Source organism: Alexandromys fortis, unplaced genomic scaffold, assembly GCF_014885135.2.
Source record: "Alexandromys fortis isolate MF-2015 unplaced genomic scaffold, M_Fortis_MF-2015_v1.1 scaffold_98, whole genome shotgun sequence".
NCBI classification, from domain to species: Eukaryota; Metazoa; Chordata; class Mammalia; order Rodentia; family Cricetidae; genus Alexandromys; species Alexandromys fortis.
The window spans coordinates 1171004-1189310 of NW_026068002.1; the positions used below are offsets into that span (position 1 = coordinate 1171004).

The 18307-nt window shown below is 39.6% G+C and overlaps 1 protein-coding gene across 2 annotated transcripts in view; it reads right to left on the reverse strand.

The window, feature by feature from the left end:
• Nucleotides 1-813: 813 nt before the first annotated feature.
• Nyap2 (neuronal tyrosine-phosphorylated phosphoinositide-3-kinase adaptor 2) overlaps nt 814-18307 on the reverse strand; it is a 208134-nt gene continuing 190640 nt past the window's right edge. For both annotated transcript variants that reach the window (XM_050161056.1, XM_050161055.1), the window contains exon 5: nt 814-947. In XM_050161056.1, coding sequence (XP_050017013.1) covers nt 814-947 — 134 coding nt within the window. The remainder of the gene's footprint in view (nt 948-18307) is intronic.

The window sequence follows — 18307 nt, forward strand, 5'->3', positions numbered from 1 at the left end:
TTTTTTAGCTTATGCCTTTATTTCTTATCTCTTTTCTCCACGTGATAATGAAGATCTCATTTGCCATGCATAGACACTTACATTCCCTTTTCTGAGAACGTTTCTGATATCGTGGGTTAAAGAAATGCCATTTCTTTAAAAGGTTGTCCTATTAATCTACAGCTGTTGGTAAATATCTAAGTTATCCAGTTAGCTAATTTGTTTCTAGGGCCTAAGAATGAAGAAAGACTAGCTGCCACATTCAATCCAAAGGAGTCAATAGATATATGAATATTTATAAGAACATCGATATTGACATGGTCTTACAGTCATGCTTGAAGCTAAATAAAAATCTGAGTAAATTACCACAAATATCACAGTATAGTAGGATAAGAGCTAAAATATATGTACAGATTCATTGACAACATCTGTGCAAATATTGTGGACAAAACATTTAAAAGAAATTTACACAAAAAGTAGATAAATTTATCAAATATTGATAAATTTTCAAAGACAGTATAAAAGTACACAGAACATGGAAAAGAGAACGATTTTTTTTAAAGTAGCCACTATGCCCATACATAGAGTGCACATTAACTACATTTATAATTCAGAATGATGGAAATCAGAGACAAAAACGATTTGGTAACAAACAGCAAAGAAAGTTCCACCAATCACAAAGAAGAAAGACATTCTCTTGGGAGATGAAAACACAGATGCCGAGCCCCTCCCCTCCCCATCCACACAGAGAGAAATCAAAGCAAACTCAAACATTGTCTACAGCAACACAGGACAGACAGGTGGGAGGCATTTGGTATGTTGCATCACAGGAAGTCAATCACGATTGGCTAACGATGATGGTACCTGGCTCTGTTGTAGGTCACTGGCTTGTCTGAGAGGAGTCACTGAAGGAGGAGGAACTCCTGATGTAGATGCAGATCGGCCTAGCTTGCAGCTTACTTTAGGTTCTGTGAACAAGGAGGAGACAAAACATTAGCTCAGAAACATTTGAGTTGGTGGGTTGGAGCTCTTCCTCCACTCTTGGTTTGCTGTGTGTGGGCATATACAAAATGCTCCTGATATTGTTTAATAATTATGCCAGAGATAAAGATTTTCATAACTACTTGTTCTAAAAGGCGCTTTATCCAAAGCCGAGTTCCTGTGGAGGAGAGACAGAATCCCTTCAAGCACGGGCCTTGTTTCCCTGCACAATTAACTACAATTAGTTTCCATGGAAGAACACCACCCCATTCAGGGGTAAAACAAGTTACTCTTTTTTAGTTCATCTTTAGTTTTGGTTCCTAGGAATCCATGACCCCAAAACGTCTTACCTACCCTCTCCTTTTTTATTTCTCTCTCTTCCTCCCTCCCTTCTTTCGATTCTTCCTCCCTCCTCTGATCGCCTTTTCTTTTCCCCTCCACCTCTTCCTCCCTCCTTTCCATTTTTTCTTATTTCTATGACTATGTTTAACACGCTTTTAATATAACACTGTTTTCAACTTCTCTCCATTTTCTTTCTACAGGCTGACTGATAGATTTTAGTATGTGTGCTTACGTGTGCGCTCACATGCACGCATGCATGTTTGGAACATATACATGGCATGGCGTGTACGTGAGTGGAAGACAGAGAAGACACCTTATAGGAATCAGTTATCAGTTTCTATGTTTGCCAGCAATTTTCTTTCCCACTAGGAAATCTTATAAGCCCTCCATTCATTTTGAGTTTTATAATTATCATCTGAATCATTTGCAATCATTTGGGTAATCATTTTATAACTACCATGTAAAATGAACCAGACTGAGCACAGTGACCGCAATCTTTCTCTTGCCCTGAAAGCGTTTCCATTCTCTTTTGAGGAATGCAGACCCTACACAGCAATCAGGCATTTGATTGTGACAGCAGCTGTGATGAGTCTCCCGAACGACTGTATGCACAGCCCCCAAATGGTGCAAAGGATGTGTGGTGAAGACATCGAGTATCCATACTCCGAGGAATTTCATTTTTTCACAGGAGGCAAATGCTGCATCGATACTCATCTGGTGGTAGTTTGGAAAGGAATTAGAAAGGAGACATAGTCTGGGACACCTCACTCAGGATAGTGTTTTCTATTTCCATCCATTTGCATGCAAAATTAGAGAAGTCATTGTTTTTTACTGCTGAGTAGTACTCTAATGTGTATATATTCCACACTTTCTTCATACATTCTTCCATTGAAGGACATCTAGGTTGTTTCCAGGTTCTGGCTATTACAAATAATGCTGCTATGAACATAGTTGAACAAATGCTTTTGTAATATGACAGGGCATCTCTTGGGTATATTCCCAAGAGTGGTATTGCTGGGTCCTGGGGTAGGTTGATCCCGAATTTCCTGAGAAACCACCACACTGATTTCCAAAGTGGTTGGACAACTTTGCATTCCCACCAGCAATGGATGAGGGTACCCCTTCCTCCACAACCTCTCCAACAAAGCTATCATTGGTGTTTTTGATTTTAGCCATTTTGACAGGTGTAAGATGATATCTCAAAGTTGTTTTGATTTGCATTTCCAAGATGAACATGGGATGTACTCACTCATAATTGGTTTCTAGCCATAAATAAACAACATTGAGTCTATAATTTGTGATCCTAAAGAAGCTAAATAAGAAGGTGAACCCAAAGAAAAACATATAGTTATCCTCTTGAATATGGGAAGTAGACAAGATTGCCAAGCAAAAATTGGGATCTTGGGGGAGGGGTAGGATAGGGGTAAGGGGAGATGGGGAGAAAAATGTGAGAAGGGGAGGATGGGGGGAACTTGGGGAATTGGGATGGTTGGGATAAAGGAAGGATGGATATGGGAACAGGGAAGCATATATCTTAATTAAGGAATCCAGCTTAGGGTAGGCAAGAGACCTGAACCTAGAGGGGCTCCCAAGTGCCCAGGGGGATGTCCCCAGTTAGTGCCTTGGGCAGCTGATGATAAGGAACCTGAAATGGCCCTATCCTATAACCACACTGATGAATATCTTGCATAACACCTTAGAACCTTCATAGGGCGATGGATGGAGATAGAGACAGAGACCCACACTGGAGCACTGGACTGAGCTCCCAAGGTCCCAATGAGGAGCAGAAGGAGGGAGAACATGAGCAAGGAAGTCTGGACCGTGAGGGGTGCACCCACCCACTGAGACAGAGGGACTGATCTATTGGGAGCTCACCAAGGCCAGCTGGACTGGAACTGAAAAAGCATGGGATAAAACCGGACTCTCTGAACAATGAGGACTGATGGGAAGCCAAAGACAATGGCACTGGGGTTTGATCCTACTTCATGTTCTGGTTTTGTGGGAGCCTAGCCAGTTTGGATGCTCACCTTCTTAGACCTAGATGGAGGGGGGAGGACCTTGGACTTTCCACAGGGCAGGAAACCCTGACTGCTCTTTGGACTGGAGAGGAATGGGGAAAGGAGTGGGGGGAGGGGGAGTGGTGTGGAAGGAAGGGGAGGGAAATGGGAGGCTGGGAGGAGGCGGGAATTTAAAAAAAAAGAAAGGAGACACAGCACACTGCTGTTCATTGGATTTATGCCTTCTCCTGGGAACCTGGGAAAGAGAGGACCTGGTGATGCTGTATAACAGGTGGCACAGTCTAGTGTGAGCAGGACTCGGGAACTATGGAAGCGAGGCAGAAATTCCATTTTTCCAGGATGCATTTCTTTCATTTACTATATTACTATACATCCCACATAAATAGTAATAAGTAAAATATGCTATTTCTCAGGATATAGATCCTGTAGAGTAGAGCTAACAAGGAAGAAAAACAATATAGGACAGCAATTACTTGTAAAGTTTATAGAAAATGCTGGTACCTTAGTTTCTGTTGCTGTGATAGATAGAATACTCAGATGAGAGCAATTTACAAGGGAATAGAATTTACTCTTCTCCCAGTTAAACGGAGATGGAGGAGAAGCCACTGTCTAGAAGACTTGAGGCAGTTCACCACATGGTGTTCAGAGTCAAGAAGCAGAGTGTGATGAATACCTGCATTCAACTCACTTTCTCCTTCATGGACAGCCCAGTACCCCATCCCAGGCACAAGTCCTACCCATGGCAAATGAATCTTCCCAACTCAATTATCCCAGGGAAGAGAATTACCCACCAATATGCCCAGAGATTGTCTCCAGGTGAATCCAGATGTCGTTACATTGAAAATTAGGAATAACCATAGCACCTGTAATGTACGTCCCTGGTGGACACTGGCTTTTATTATCCCTGAACTCACAGATGCCGATACATGTACTGCATACACTCATGCTTGCATATAGGTGTGCAGTGAACCTTACCTCTATTTCCCTTCTATGTTTAGTGAAACTGACTACATTCCTCTTTGTTCTTTCCATCTACTGCCTACACACCCTCCTCTTTCTCCATCCTGTCCTGATTGCTCTCTCTTTGTCCTTCTGGTCTGCACAGGGCAGCATTTCTTGCCTTCTAGTGTTTTCTCCTTCAGTCACATACAAGATTTGAAGGTCTGTTCTCTCCACATGCTCTTGTTTGGTCCTGGGGCTCAGTGCCTCTGCACATCAGGTCATTCTCATGCTTCTGAAAGAAAAGCCCAGTTCCCTCAAGTCTTACACTCACCTCCTGCTCCCCTCTAGCCCTGGTTTCCCAATGCATAGCAAGATTACTGCTTCCATTCTCCTGGAAAAATTGTGGACATTTTCAGCTCCTTGCCCCCACTCCACTTTATGTACATGAATAGTCTGGTTAGAATTTCAATTTTACTTTTCAAAATCTCTTGTTTGTCTTATTATTACCTCTGAGATCTTCTTACTGGCTCCCATAATATATATACTCAAAACAACCTTAGAATTCAAGCCAGACCGAATTTCCTAGATTGTTGTTGGCTTACCTCACTATTTAAATATTTGCAATGACCCCATGTTAATGTCACAAAAATAAAAATTACTTCAGAAATCCTCTGCAATCTGATACCATTTAGTAATGTCTACACTATGGTCCTTTATTCCCTGCTTTCTAGAACATAGACAATTCTTTCTCTGCTCATGGATGCAGCATGATCTACCTCTACTTCCCCTCACGTTCTTCCCATGCATAAACTTTCCATCAAATCAGGTCTCACTGATTGCAAATACTTTGATCTTGCTTCAATTCACATCTTCCAAATTTACTTAGTATGTATTCAGTGCTTACAACTTTTGAGCATTTCTAGTTGGAAGAGACCATAAAGTAGATGTTTAAAATTATTATATATTTTTCTATCACAGAAGATACTCAAACTCATCAATGTAAGGTCAGCACATCTTCTAAAACCAATCAAATAACACAGACTATGTTGTAAGACCTGGATCTGAGGTCTACATCTAACCCACATTAATGTGATAATTCTCACTCAAGGGTCTATGACCCTTTAGGACTCTTATCAAAAAACTTTAGCTATATGTGTGTGATTTGAATTGAGGGCATTTGAGTGAGTATATATTATATGAGAACACAGATAAAATGTCACTGTCACTTACACTCTAACCTAATTTACCAGGAAGCAGAAATCCTTGTGGAATTACTAAGGTAATATCAGTTTTTATCACATGAAATCACAAATAAAGCCTTCATCAGATTCCTGGTCAATAAGATCTCTACAAGAAATCAGTGAGTCTCTATTTCCCATAACTGGCTTAAGATATCTGATGAGAAATTTCAATATATTTTTCTTATGATAAGATCTTACATACTATTTGTTACTTCAAGGTTCCTTTCAAGATTATATTGATGATATTATCTGATAAAAAGCAACTGTCTGAACTTTTATACTGTCTAATGTAACCTAGGATTAATTTCCATTGCTAAGGTCCAGCCTTGACTTAATTACCATCTTCTCAATATAACCATTGATCTCTCTAATTTTCAGAGCACATATCAGTACCATCCAAACAAATGCCAGAATTCATTGCTTTGCCCCTGGAAGTCAATCCAGATTATGCTAGGGGTGTTTAGCCCACTTATGCATGTAAACCATCTGCTATCCATTGCTCATAGCAATTTATACTACTTGCAAGACACCCTGTGGGCCAACTCTGGAGTCAGGTCACCCAACAGGCAAATGTTTGATACAAGTTTACATCATGTGGGTTATGACTCTACCTGCAGATTTAGACTGAGATTATTCCCATAAATCATTATGTCTGCAAGTATACAGGTACACACACACACACACACACACACACACACTATTCCTCTCTTACACACACCAACATATACACATATATGAAGCAACACTCATGCTTTGTTAATGGTGTGAGTTTTATCCCTCATTTTGACTCCAATTGATGGCCTACAGCTCCAGTGCACTTGGAGTTTGTTATGGTGTTTATGAGAGAAGATAGATGCCACAAATGCTTATATTTCTGAGATTTCTAGGAAAAGGTAATCATATACCCTAAAAGCCTAGATAATTTCAGTTGTAACTTACCCTCGTAGAGATTGTCTAGGCTTATGACATCAAAATAAAATTGTTCAAAATTCTAATAGCCAAAAACAAAAGATTCTCTCAGGCTTAAGCAATATATGCCGAAGTTTTCTTTCCAATTTGAGTTTTAGGTTTTGGGGGCTCAATTGGGCTTTGGAAGCTCCAAAAGCCAATAAACCGTGCCTGAGAAGAAACATAATGTAATGCTGTCCTGCATAATAAAAGTTGACCGAACGCTTATTCGGTCAAGAGGTTAATAGTGAGTAGAGGACAACTAGTCTTTTTGTTACCAAGAAAAACGAGCTTTTCCTTTGAAAAGTCTACGAATGATGCTCTACAAGAGAAGCAGATGTTGCTTGTGAAATGTCAGTGAAGACCAGGTACGATGAGGAGAAGAACAAGAGTGATATAAGTGTTTCAAAAATAGACAAAGAAAAAAGCAGGGACTTCACAAGAGGAAGAAAAGGAAGGAGGTTACAGGTCATAACCACAAGAAGTTTCCAGGTCAATAGTAACCCATTTCCCCCCTTCAGTTAAGTTCTCAGTGAATTAAAGAACTTGTTAGTTCTTTTTAATTTTTATGTTTCAAACAAACAAACAAAATTCCAACAGTCATTTCTCATCTTCTCCTTATAAGGGGAAATGGATTTCTGCTCTTGACTGTGTCCCTGATCACTGACATAGGAGAAGCTCTAAGAGGAGGCAGATGTTCTGTTGTGGAATGGTGGTCCTTGTTTTCAAGAAGACCAATGACTACCTGACCTATCTTAAGAGATAAGTACATTTTATCCAAAATGAATAAATGAATAAATAAATAGATAATAAAGATCTCATTTTCATCTAGCATCAAAGAAGGAAAACAGTCAAATGTGGGCACCCATCTTCCTTCTGCTTTGATGTTCCTTTCAGGAAGCATGTCCTAACAGAGACGTGTCCTGGTTCCCTAGCCAGCTCTGCTGCTCAAATCTGCCAATGAAGGGCTCAGAACTGCACTGAAGTTAGACTATCTTGGCCCCCAGTGCATCAAATTGTGTTTACTACAGACTTGTATTTCTGTATAAGATATAATTATGTAAGTCATTTGAGATAAATTGGCAGCTTAATAATAGTGGGAACCTGTGACATGTTCCAACGACATTTAAAACTTGTAACCTGTCATGGCAAAAATATTAAGATGACCTGAAGCTATGAACTAAATCTGATTTTCACACATGAATGCATGTGCACACACTTATTAATAAATTTTAATAATTTATTTTTAATTATTGAGTTTCAATAATCATATTGACATGTAATTGGCTACTATACTGGTCCTGAACTCATGAGTCTCTGATTTCACATCCTCCATTTGAGATTTTTAAATGTGTGTAACAAACCTAGCATCATACACAAAATTGCTGAAAGAATTGAACAATCTAGTCTAGAAAAACTTTGCAAGCATAATGACATCTTTGGTTTGTAAATCTAACAACTTCACCCCTTGAAACACTTTGCTTGATTATAACACTTTTATTATTGTTAACACAGTAGGATTGTGTGTGTATGTGTGCATGTGTGTTCATCTATCTGTCTGCCCATCCATTCATCTATCTATCTATCCATCCATCCATCCATCCATCCATCCATCCATCCATTCATCCATCCATGTGCACATGAGTATATAGGAGTATGTAGTGAATGTGCACATATGTGTATGAATGTGAAAGCCAAAAGACAACCTCACTTGTACCTCAGGTTCTTTTCACTTTATTTATTTATTGTCGCTAACTGCTCTGAAGGTCATTCATTAGGTCATGCTGGGTGTCCAGGAAGCCTTAGAGGCTATCCTCTCTCTACCTCCAAGTTCTGGGATTATTGGTGAAGAACACGACACCAGCTTTTATTTTGCATGGGTTCTGGGGGTCAAACTTAGGTCCTGATGCTTATGTGACAGCAGTCTTCATGACTGAGCTACTAAGTATGCATTTTCTTCACATTAACAGATATTTTTGTAGATCTCTGAGCAGGTGATAGGCCTGAGTGTTATGGCTATGGACCTGAAGGGGGGGCAAATCTGAAATTGCTATCATCATTTTTGTGACTATGAACAACTGGAAAAAAAATCATCAAAATGTAAAAATCTATTATGAAAGAAGATACATCTCTTCCTAATTTTCCAAGGAATTTTCCTCCAATGGGACAAGAGAGACCTGTGCAGTCTTGAATGACTGCTGGTATCCTGAACCTGCTAGTTGCAGTGTTCTGGGAAGGGTTGAGTAATATAGTCACTCTACTGAAATGAAATAAAAGATGGAATTTATGCCCTGGCAATGCTGAAACATGCATGGGCAGCCCATACATGGCGGTTCTGTTGAACTTGTCCATATTGGGTTTCATGGTCTAAGTGGATGAGGACAACTAACCAAGGCTAATCCTCAAGAGGGCACCAGATCTCATTACAGAGGTTTGTGAGCCACGATGTGGTTGCTGAGAATTGAACTCAGGACCTTTGAAAGAGCATGCAGTTCTCTTAACTGCTGAACCATCTCCCTAGCCCTGTATGGTAATTGTCATGAGTCTGAGAGACCTGATAATTCCTAAGAATACTGATATGGCCACACAGTGTGAGACTTGTGATCTGTAGAGAATTATAGGGGCTGTTATATGTAAGAGAAAGAGAATCACATACATATCTTGGTGGAAACATTCATTCCATTTTTTTTTTATGATTAGTAGGCCAAAGATCCCTGGTCTCCATCTTCTTATATTTTACAGAGTGAATATAAATCTCTCTCTTCCCTGCATGGAGAGGCTCAAGGTGATGTAGCTCCTTACAGGGAGTCACAATAGAATGTAACATGAACATGTTTTTCTATGTCAGCTACTTTCAGGATAACACCCTAGGCATTTACACCTCTTCTAAGGATGTAAAACATGCTTTCACTTAAAAGACAGTTTATCTTAAATTCTTAAATAAATATGTACCAAACAAGATATGTTATCTATTGAACAAATACAATCTTTAATCATCTTTAAAATAGTGTCTAAGGCAAATCTACCAGTTGAGAAAAAAAAAAAAACTCAAACACATATTATGAGTTGAGTCAGAATTGAATATATATTGCCAGGTAGTTAAAAACTTCATTTTTTGTTACGAAATTTAAAATATAATAAGTAAATGAAAAGCCACTTTCATTTCATCTCCTCAATTTTAGGGAAAAAATTCTTAGAAAATATAGTATATTCTTGGTATGGGAAGTTCTTATGTTTATATGTTACTTTTTTTATTGGTTAATGAATAAAGCTGTTTTGGCCAGTGGCTTAGTAGAATAGAATTAGAAAGGAAAACTAAACTGAATTCTGGGAGAAAGAAGATGGAGTCAGTGAGACACCATGTAGCTGCACAGGGGGAGATAAATGCCGAAACTTTGCCCTAGGCCACGACCTCATGGTGATGCACAGATTAATGGAGATGTGTTAGTTTAAAATATAAGAATGAGCTAGACATATGCTTAAGCTATTGGCCAAGCAATGTTTTAAATAATATAGTTTCTGTGTGATTATTTCTAGTCAGGGTGGCGGGGAAACGAACCAACAACCTCCAACAGCGTATTCTGCTACAGAATATCAAAACAGAAGAGAGTAATAGGTTTAAATTTTTCATATCGCTTAACATGCTGATGTTACAATTTTCTGAAATATTAAAATTAAAATTAGCTGCAATTCTAATGACATTTTCTTTTCATTAGAGAGGATTTTTATTAGAGTGGGTTAATGAGCAAACATGAAAGAGCAAACAGTTATAAATTTCATGCTCTATTAGAGACATATAAAGGGAAATGGCATGTTATATTTCAATCGCCTAAGTCTCAATGCTGCTACCTTAATGACTTACAGACATTAACAAAGGTCCACATTGGCTGACCAAAATCCATTTGCAGGAGCTTCATTCAATCTGATTCCTTTAATGGTATTCTTGTTTACTCTGTTGCAGAAGTTTCAGGGACCCTAATATCATTTAGGTATCAGAGAATAAGGTCCAAACTCATTGTTAATGAAAATATTAAGAATCTTAATTCACTTTGTTGACGGAAGCATCTAAATGTCAAATGTGATGTTCAAAGCTGTTGTTTCTCAAGGCCAGCACAGCAAAGGTGCCAAACTGTGCTGGTGCTACACTGTTCTCGCCCCACAGGCTTGGGAAGAGACAAATATTTTCTTAAGAATTAACAAAGATCCAGTCTGTTACAGTTGGCCTGGGTCTGAAAAAGCATGGGATAAAACCGGACTTGCTGAACATAGCGGACAATGAGGACTACTGAGAACTCAAGAACAATGGCAATGGGTTTTTGATCCTACTGCATGTACTGGCTTTGTGGGAGCCTAGGCAGTTTGGATGCTCACTTTACTAGACATGGATGGAGGTGGGTGGTCCTTGGACTTCCCACAGGGCAGGGAACCCTGATTGCTCTTTGGGCTGACAAGGGAGGGGGATTTGATTGGGGGAGGGGGAGGGGGAGGGAAATGGGAGGCGGTGGAGGGGAGGAGGCAGAAATCTTTAATAAATAAATAAATAAGAAGGGAAAGACAAAGCACATGGGTTTTCATTTTTCTTGTTTTGATTGATAACAAATTTCTAACAGGAAGTGATATTATTTCACATATTTATAATCTTGTAAATATACCAAACATTGGTATTTGTAAATTATATGTCAATAAAGCTGTATAAAATTATTTTTTAAAAAAAGAATGAACAAAGATTCTTGGTTCAAAGAAGAGAGCTGACGGTATCTGCTCACAATAGTGAGCTCAAGCATTAGACAAAAATGAATTTTGAAACTCGGCAGTAACACCATGAGCTTGAGAACACCCAACATTTGGAAGCTTTTCTTATGAGATCAGTGTAGGTACTAATGGATGTTTTATATTAATTTTATAATGGGATCTCTCAACATATGGCAGAACGGCACTTAGGACAGTCTTGGTGAACTGATATCTTCTAGGCACGTGAGGTTATAAATCATGGTAAGTGAAAGTTGTACTTTGCAGGTCGAGAGAAAATGATGGATTTTAACTTGGCAAAAGTAGGGTAAATTTATTGATATGCAAAAAAGTAGTGACTAACCCTTAAGGTGTTCTTTGAGCTTCAGAAGGACACTGAGGAGGAGTGTACACAATTATGTCAAAAGTTCATTTAAATCAAGACCATGAAACAGTTGACCCGAACTTGTGGGAGTTCATGGACTCTGGACTGACAGCTGGGGAGCCTGAATGAGACCAGAACCAGGCCCTCTGTATGTAGGTGACAGTTTTGTAGCCAGGTCTGTTGTGGAACCCCAGTCAGTGGGACCAGGATCTATCCCTGGTTCATGAACTGGTATTATGAAGCCCATTCCCAGTGGGGAATGTTTCTCTCAGCCTTGACGCAGGTTGGGAAGGAGGCTTGGTCCTGCCTCAACTGAATGTGCCAAGATATGTTAAAGGACTTAACCTTCTGAGGAGTGTGTTGAGGGGGAAGGTGGAGAGAGGGAGAAGGGGAGGAAGGGTGAACTGTGGTTGATATGTAAAATTAATTAAAAACAGAGAGCAAAAAAACAAATGTTCTTTCCCCGTTAACTATCTGTCTGTCTATGGCTGGGTTTCCTTCATCTGTTTAACCATAGCATGATAATGACTGGTCTCTGGTAGAAACCAGTATTTATGTAACAAATCACTTCAAATCATATTTTAAAGGAGTTTATATTTATGAAATTGAATTGTCTTCATTTCTAAAGTTTCCCATTCTTGGGGGAAAGTGCTAAAATACACTGTGCAACTTTTAAACTAAAAATATGGAGAGCCTGAGAGACCAAAAGAGCTTGAGAACCCAAAGCAGGGAGGGAGACAGGGAGGGTGGGAGAGAGAGATGGGAGGGAGGCAAGTGATTTGGAGTTTGTAGTTCCTTTCTTGAACAGTAGATGGCAGTAAAAGCATTAAACTTCCTGAATGTAGTCTCAAACACCTAAGGTATATCAGACTAAGTCTTCCCTTAAATTAATGGCTGCTGGTATGGATTTTCAAAGCAGCAGCAAGGGTGTTCTTTGTGAGTGGTGCTGGTACAGTGGACCCATGGAGTCTTTCCAAAGATAACCAAATGCTGCCAATAGGAGGATATCCCCAGAGGGCCTGGGAAGAGTCATGTGCCAGGCAGTGAAAGACTTGGGTTGCTGGAATTATAATCAAAACACAGGCAGCACATTGCCATTCCAACGCTCAGGCAGGTCTAATCAGTTACCGAGACAAGTAAAGTAAAGCTACCTTCTCTATCAGCTGACCTGTCTACGACTAGTTACTTCTCAAAAGATGTAATTAGAGAGTTGCTGGAAATGCAAGGTTTCTTCGATAACAATGAAATTATTAACAGATTGCATGTTTTTCCTGTAGTGTTCTGAGTAACTCTATAGTGTACAGCATCATGTTCTGTGTACATTTTTAAAGGGAATCAAGTTTGGTTTACATTATACGCCTGGTAAGTTAAGACTCTGGGTTAAACTCTCCGTGGCTTCAGAGGCAGGTGCTCTCACAGACATGTCAATGACACTCAAATCCTTGACTTCATCTGCTCCCATAAATTTTATTAACACCTTATCTTTACTCCATATTAAGTTAAAAATATAATTGTTTAACAAAAATTCTACAGAGGTCATTTGGTTCAATTCTGTAATGTGGGTTAAATACCATTTGTTATACCTTTAAATACATTTTCTACTTATCTTGGATTCTATCTTTAAACTAGTGTATTGAAGCGTTCATTTGAAAATATAAAACCTTATATACAACCATAAGATATTATAGTTTCTACTGTTGTGATAAAGCACTTTGACCAAAAGCAACTTGTGAAAGAAAGGATTTCTCTCACTTTATGGTTCTCCACTGTAGTCCAAAACTGAGGGAAGTCGAGACAGAAATACAAAAGGGTAGGAACCTGGAGGCAGAAACTGCTGCAGAGGCCATGGAAGAGTGCAGCTTATTTGCTTGCTCCTCAAGCCTTGATCAGCCCAGAGCTGGCAGCACCCACACAGGTTAGGTTGACCCTGCAACATCAATTAACAATCTAGAAAACACACCACAGGCTTTCCCACAAGCCAGTCTTGGGAATGTTTCTCAATTGATGTTCCCTTTTCCAAAATGGCTCTAGAAGGTGTCAAGATGACATAAAACCAGGTGGCACAGGAAACCATGTCATTCTTTTCTGTGCACAAACTGAGTTTCATTTGTCTCAGTCTTTCTATTGTATACTCTTAGGCCGAAGTTTGTTGTTTCTGTTTTTCACTCTGATAAAAACCATTCAGTTTGGGGCTGTGGAAATGACTCCATAGTTGAGAGCACTTGCTGCTCTTCCAGAGGACTTGAGTTTGATACCCAAAATCTAAACCAGGCAGCTCATAACCACCTGTAGTTTCAGGGACCTGAAGCCCCCCCCTCCCAGCTTCTGTATGTACTTGCGAGTAACTTAAATGTCCAAATGGCTTGATTAATCAAGAATTTGAGCATCATTTCAAGACAATGCTTCTCCTTGGCTGTTAGGGAATTTTCCCAGCATAAAGGAGTCCAGTGCTGGATGTGCAATCTCTGACCCCATCAAGGCAGGAGCAGGAGGGTAGAGGAGAGATATCGGAAAGGGTTTACTGACTGCATAGTGTAAGTTGGCTTCTCTTCTCTATAGTTTCAGTACATATTTAAACTTGAAAATTCCTCTCCTTAGAGTGTTTTCCAAGACCCATCAGGTTTCCTGGAAATGGGTTTTCTACCACCTGGAGAGCGCATGGCTTTGCTCTGTGTCTTTGCTTTTTGACCCAGAATTGTTTAGTGTCTTGAGCCAAGACTTGAACCTTAGCAGAACCAACAGTGACAGGACCTAAATGGCTCTCAAAAGCTCAAATGCTGGCCGGGCGATGGTGGCGCACGCCTTTAATCCCAGCACTCGGGAGGCAGAGGCAGGCGGATCTCTGTGAGTTCGAGACCAGCCTGGTCTACAGAGCTAGTTCCAGGACAGGCTCCAAAGTCACAGAGAAACCCTGTCTCGAAAAACCAAAAAAATAAAAAAAATAATAATAAAAAAAGCTCAAATGTTGTCTGTGGAATCACACTTGTGAAATGTCCTCTAGTCATATTATGCTGTCCCCAGTCTTAATCAAAGTAGCTGAAACTACCTGTGGTGACTAGAAAGAGGGTTGGAGAAGACCCTGAGAGCCACACCTGAGCGTCAGGACACGACTTTCTCATTCTAGACACATCTCCTCATGCATGCCCCTTGCATCTGTGTGTGATCTTATCAGAGTTTCATGCTACCTTAGGAGGTGCTCAAGTGTATAATAGGTGGGTAGTTTATGAAGAGGGGACTCCAACTATACAGCTTTAGGGAGACCATGTTTAGGTCTATTTTTTTTTTTTTTTTTTGTGATGGAGCTATTTGGAGATCATACACAGTCCAGTCATTAACCTCTGTCACGTGATCCTGTGGTAATCCCAATTAATAATTATTTAATTGTCTAGTGGATGGGTTCCTTCCTTTGTTCTGTCACCTTAGGTAAATAGAAATTTGCTCACTTCTCTCCTAGAAATGCCACACAGCCACACCTTAAACAGACCTTTGGCCCATAGTCTGTAGCCAAGAATAACTTCCCAAAGAGCTTTGGTTCTGTGGTTCTAGGCTGGTCAGTTAACCTCTCATGGTTTTTTCCTTACTATATACCACAATAAAATACTAAAAACAACATCAACCTTTCATTACAGATGGAATTCCCAAATACTTATATTCTTGTACTATATACCTCATCACATAATACAGTCGCATGCATAAACAACCAACTTATTCAAAGCCCCCATACCTCTACACATAGCACAACACATATACTCATCACATACACAGGCAGGCACACACATATATAATCACACATAGCTACACACAGAATCACAGAAACATATATACACCCTGTGACACATGTAACCAAACACCATCACAGTCGATCACAGGGTCACATATGTACCATTGATCTCACACACACACACACATATCAATATTGTGATATACAATCACAATAAATCCACACATGCATAATTACACAAGCACACACCAATCACATGCATATAGACATATATATACCTTATCACAAGACAAGTACATGTATACAACCACATAACAAATTACATATAATTGCACATAATCACACAAAAGTCACATGCACTTAATTATCCAGGATCTCTCTCTCTCTCTCTCTCTCTCTCTCTCTCTCTCTCTCTCTCTCACACACACACACACACACACATGTACATACACACACATACACACACATACACACAATCATGTATGTACAGACCACAACAAATCACACATGCACGGGTACAACCACACACACAAATCACTCTCAAGTCACATCTTAATCACACTTATGCCACCACGCAAATTTTACACATATAAATCACATACAGCACCATACAAACGGCACACAACCATCCGCTCAAAGTCAATCTAAAATCCTGTCTAATACTAGGCTCTGTCTCTGCCTCTAACTGCCTTCTTAGGCTACAAAGGAGGGTTCAGATAAGGACACCAATATTCATTTTGTAAATCTCTTTCGCAAGTTCTTCTGTGGCTTGGCTTTTTATCTTGGGATATGAGCCTAATTATCTTATATTATTTTGTAATTAGCTTTTGCGTTTTATACCCTGCTTATTTCCATTCAAACTCTATTAAGAAACACTCTGACCACTTAAACTATTCAACATGCTCCCGTTTCTCCCTTTCTAGTTATTTCCCAATGCTGTCTGAACAGTATCAGGAATAAAAGAAATAATCTGATTTCTCTGATTAACACAAATTCTGGCGACATAAGTCACAGTTTTCCACAGAGAAATAGTGGAACCACCGGGGATGTAGTTTCCATGACTCCCCAAAGACGCCGCATGAGAAGACGGCCGTGTGTTTACTACTAGAATTCAAAAGGCTAAATTCCAGAGTGAGACAAGAGTGTGAAGAACCAAGCAGCGGGAACAAACAAATGCTTCCTAGGGAAATAACCAAGTGTGGGAACTGGGTATAACCAAGTGTGGGAACTGGGTAGAGAAGCCTGTGACGAAAGTGTCTTCCGGTGCAGGAGCCCACTGCACAGAATGGCAGCCTAGAGGGCTGTAAACACAAGGCTCACAGCTGTGTGGGGCGGAAGTGGAGGCAGGCAGGAAGCTAGTGTGCAGCCTACAGACAAGTCCACATTACAGGGAGGTCTGCCAGAGTGCTTTGCTCTTCTTGCTGCAGATTAAATGTGAAAGTAATAAACTCCCAGATTGGTCAAATACCATCCTTTGAAGAGAAAGATGATAAGGAGAAATTCCGAAGCGTAGTTTTTCATTTTCTTTGCAAACGTGTTAATTAGTGTGGTCTACTTTGCCATTATTTTCCCATCTTGTCACACTGCAAAATTAAAATGCTTCATTTGAAGAAACAAAGGAAATTCAAAGAAATGATGATTTCTTGATCAGTTATCCCTGTTCATCCCCTCAAACTTTGTGATTCACTACTTCATTGTGTTTGTAGTGGGAAGGATATTTTATTTTGCTTTAATTTTTTTTCTTTTGCTTTTGATTCTGTTGCTCATACGGCTCATTCTGTGTTTGCGTGTGTATGTATGTGTTGTGTTGTATTTTTAGTTTGTGTGTGTTGTGGTTTGTGTGATGTGTGTGTATTTGTGTGTGTTGTTTTTTGTTTCTCTGTGTTTTGATTTTTATGTATTTATTTGTGTGTGTGTGTGTGTGTGCTGTGTTTGAAGTTTATGTATGTTGTGGTATATATGGTGTCTGTGTGTGTATTTGTGTGTGTGCTGTGTTTGTGGTGTGTGTGTGGTGTCTGTGTGTGTATTTATGTGTGTACTCTGTTTATGGTTTGTATATGGGGTGTCTCTGTGTGTATTTGTATGTGTTGTGTTTGTGGTTTGTGTGTGTGTGTGCACATGCACTGATTTATTTTTTCATGTGTCTGGCTAAAGGTCAAGAACTTCTGTTTCTCTCTGTCGGTTTCACCTGTCAGCATTTTAGCACAGGGTTACTCAAACGCTGTTGGCAGGGTTGGAGAAAATCAGGTACAAGTCCTCATGCTCCCTGAAACTAGGGCTCTAGAGTCCTGCCCAGTAACTTCCACCCCATTACATTGGTCACCAAAGACCTTGCTTCTCACTAAGAAGCTACTAATGCAGATTCCAAAGGCCTGAATGCAGGGCTAGGTACCAACTCCCATAGCCCTAGCATAGCGTGAAGATGCAATGGGGGAAAAGAAAGGGCATGTGTGGACATTGTGACAAAACATTATAACAGTTAATACTAGCTTCTAAGATGTTTTTGTCAACACTTCTACAGGTGAGTCTTAGGAAGCAGTCTAGCTCCTCGTGGTCATACGGCTACCATTTATTACTTTGCTCCAAACTTAATAACAAAGGTTCCAGAAGTCCATGGAATTGCCTTCCCTTAGTAAGAGGATATGCCATGTGATTCTCTGGCATCTAGACCTCACATGATACAGAGTAAATACCAAATATTGTTTTCTTATTTAAGAAAAATATGATCTGAAAGAGAGTGAATGAGTAAATATCAAGTAAGATATTTATCAAAGAAGATATATGTATTGTATGTATTAATATCTTCTTATGCTTATTTTCTTGTCAACATAGTTTTAAATCCATTTCATTTTATCATGTAGAATAGAAGTAGTGTGATAAAGTAAGATTATTTTTTCTTAACTTTTTAAAAATTTATTTTGTGTATGAGCATGTGAGTATTTGTGTGAGTATGTGAATCTCTCTCTCTCTCTCTCTCTTTCTGTGTGTGTGTGTGTGTGTGTGCATGTGTCATGCATGGTTG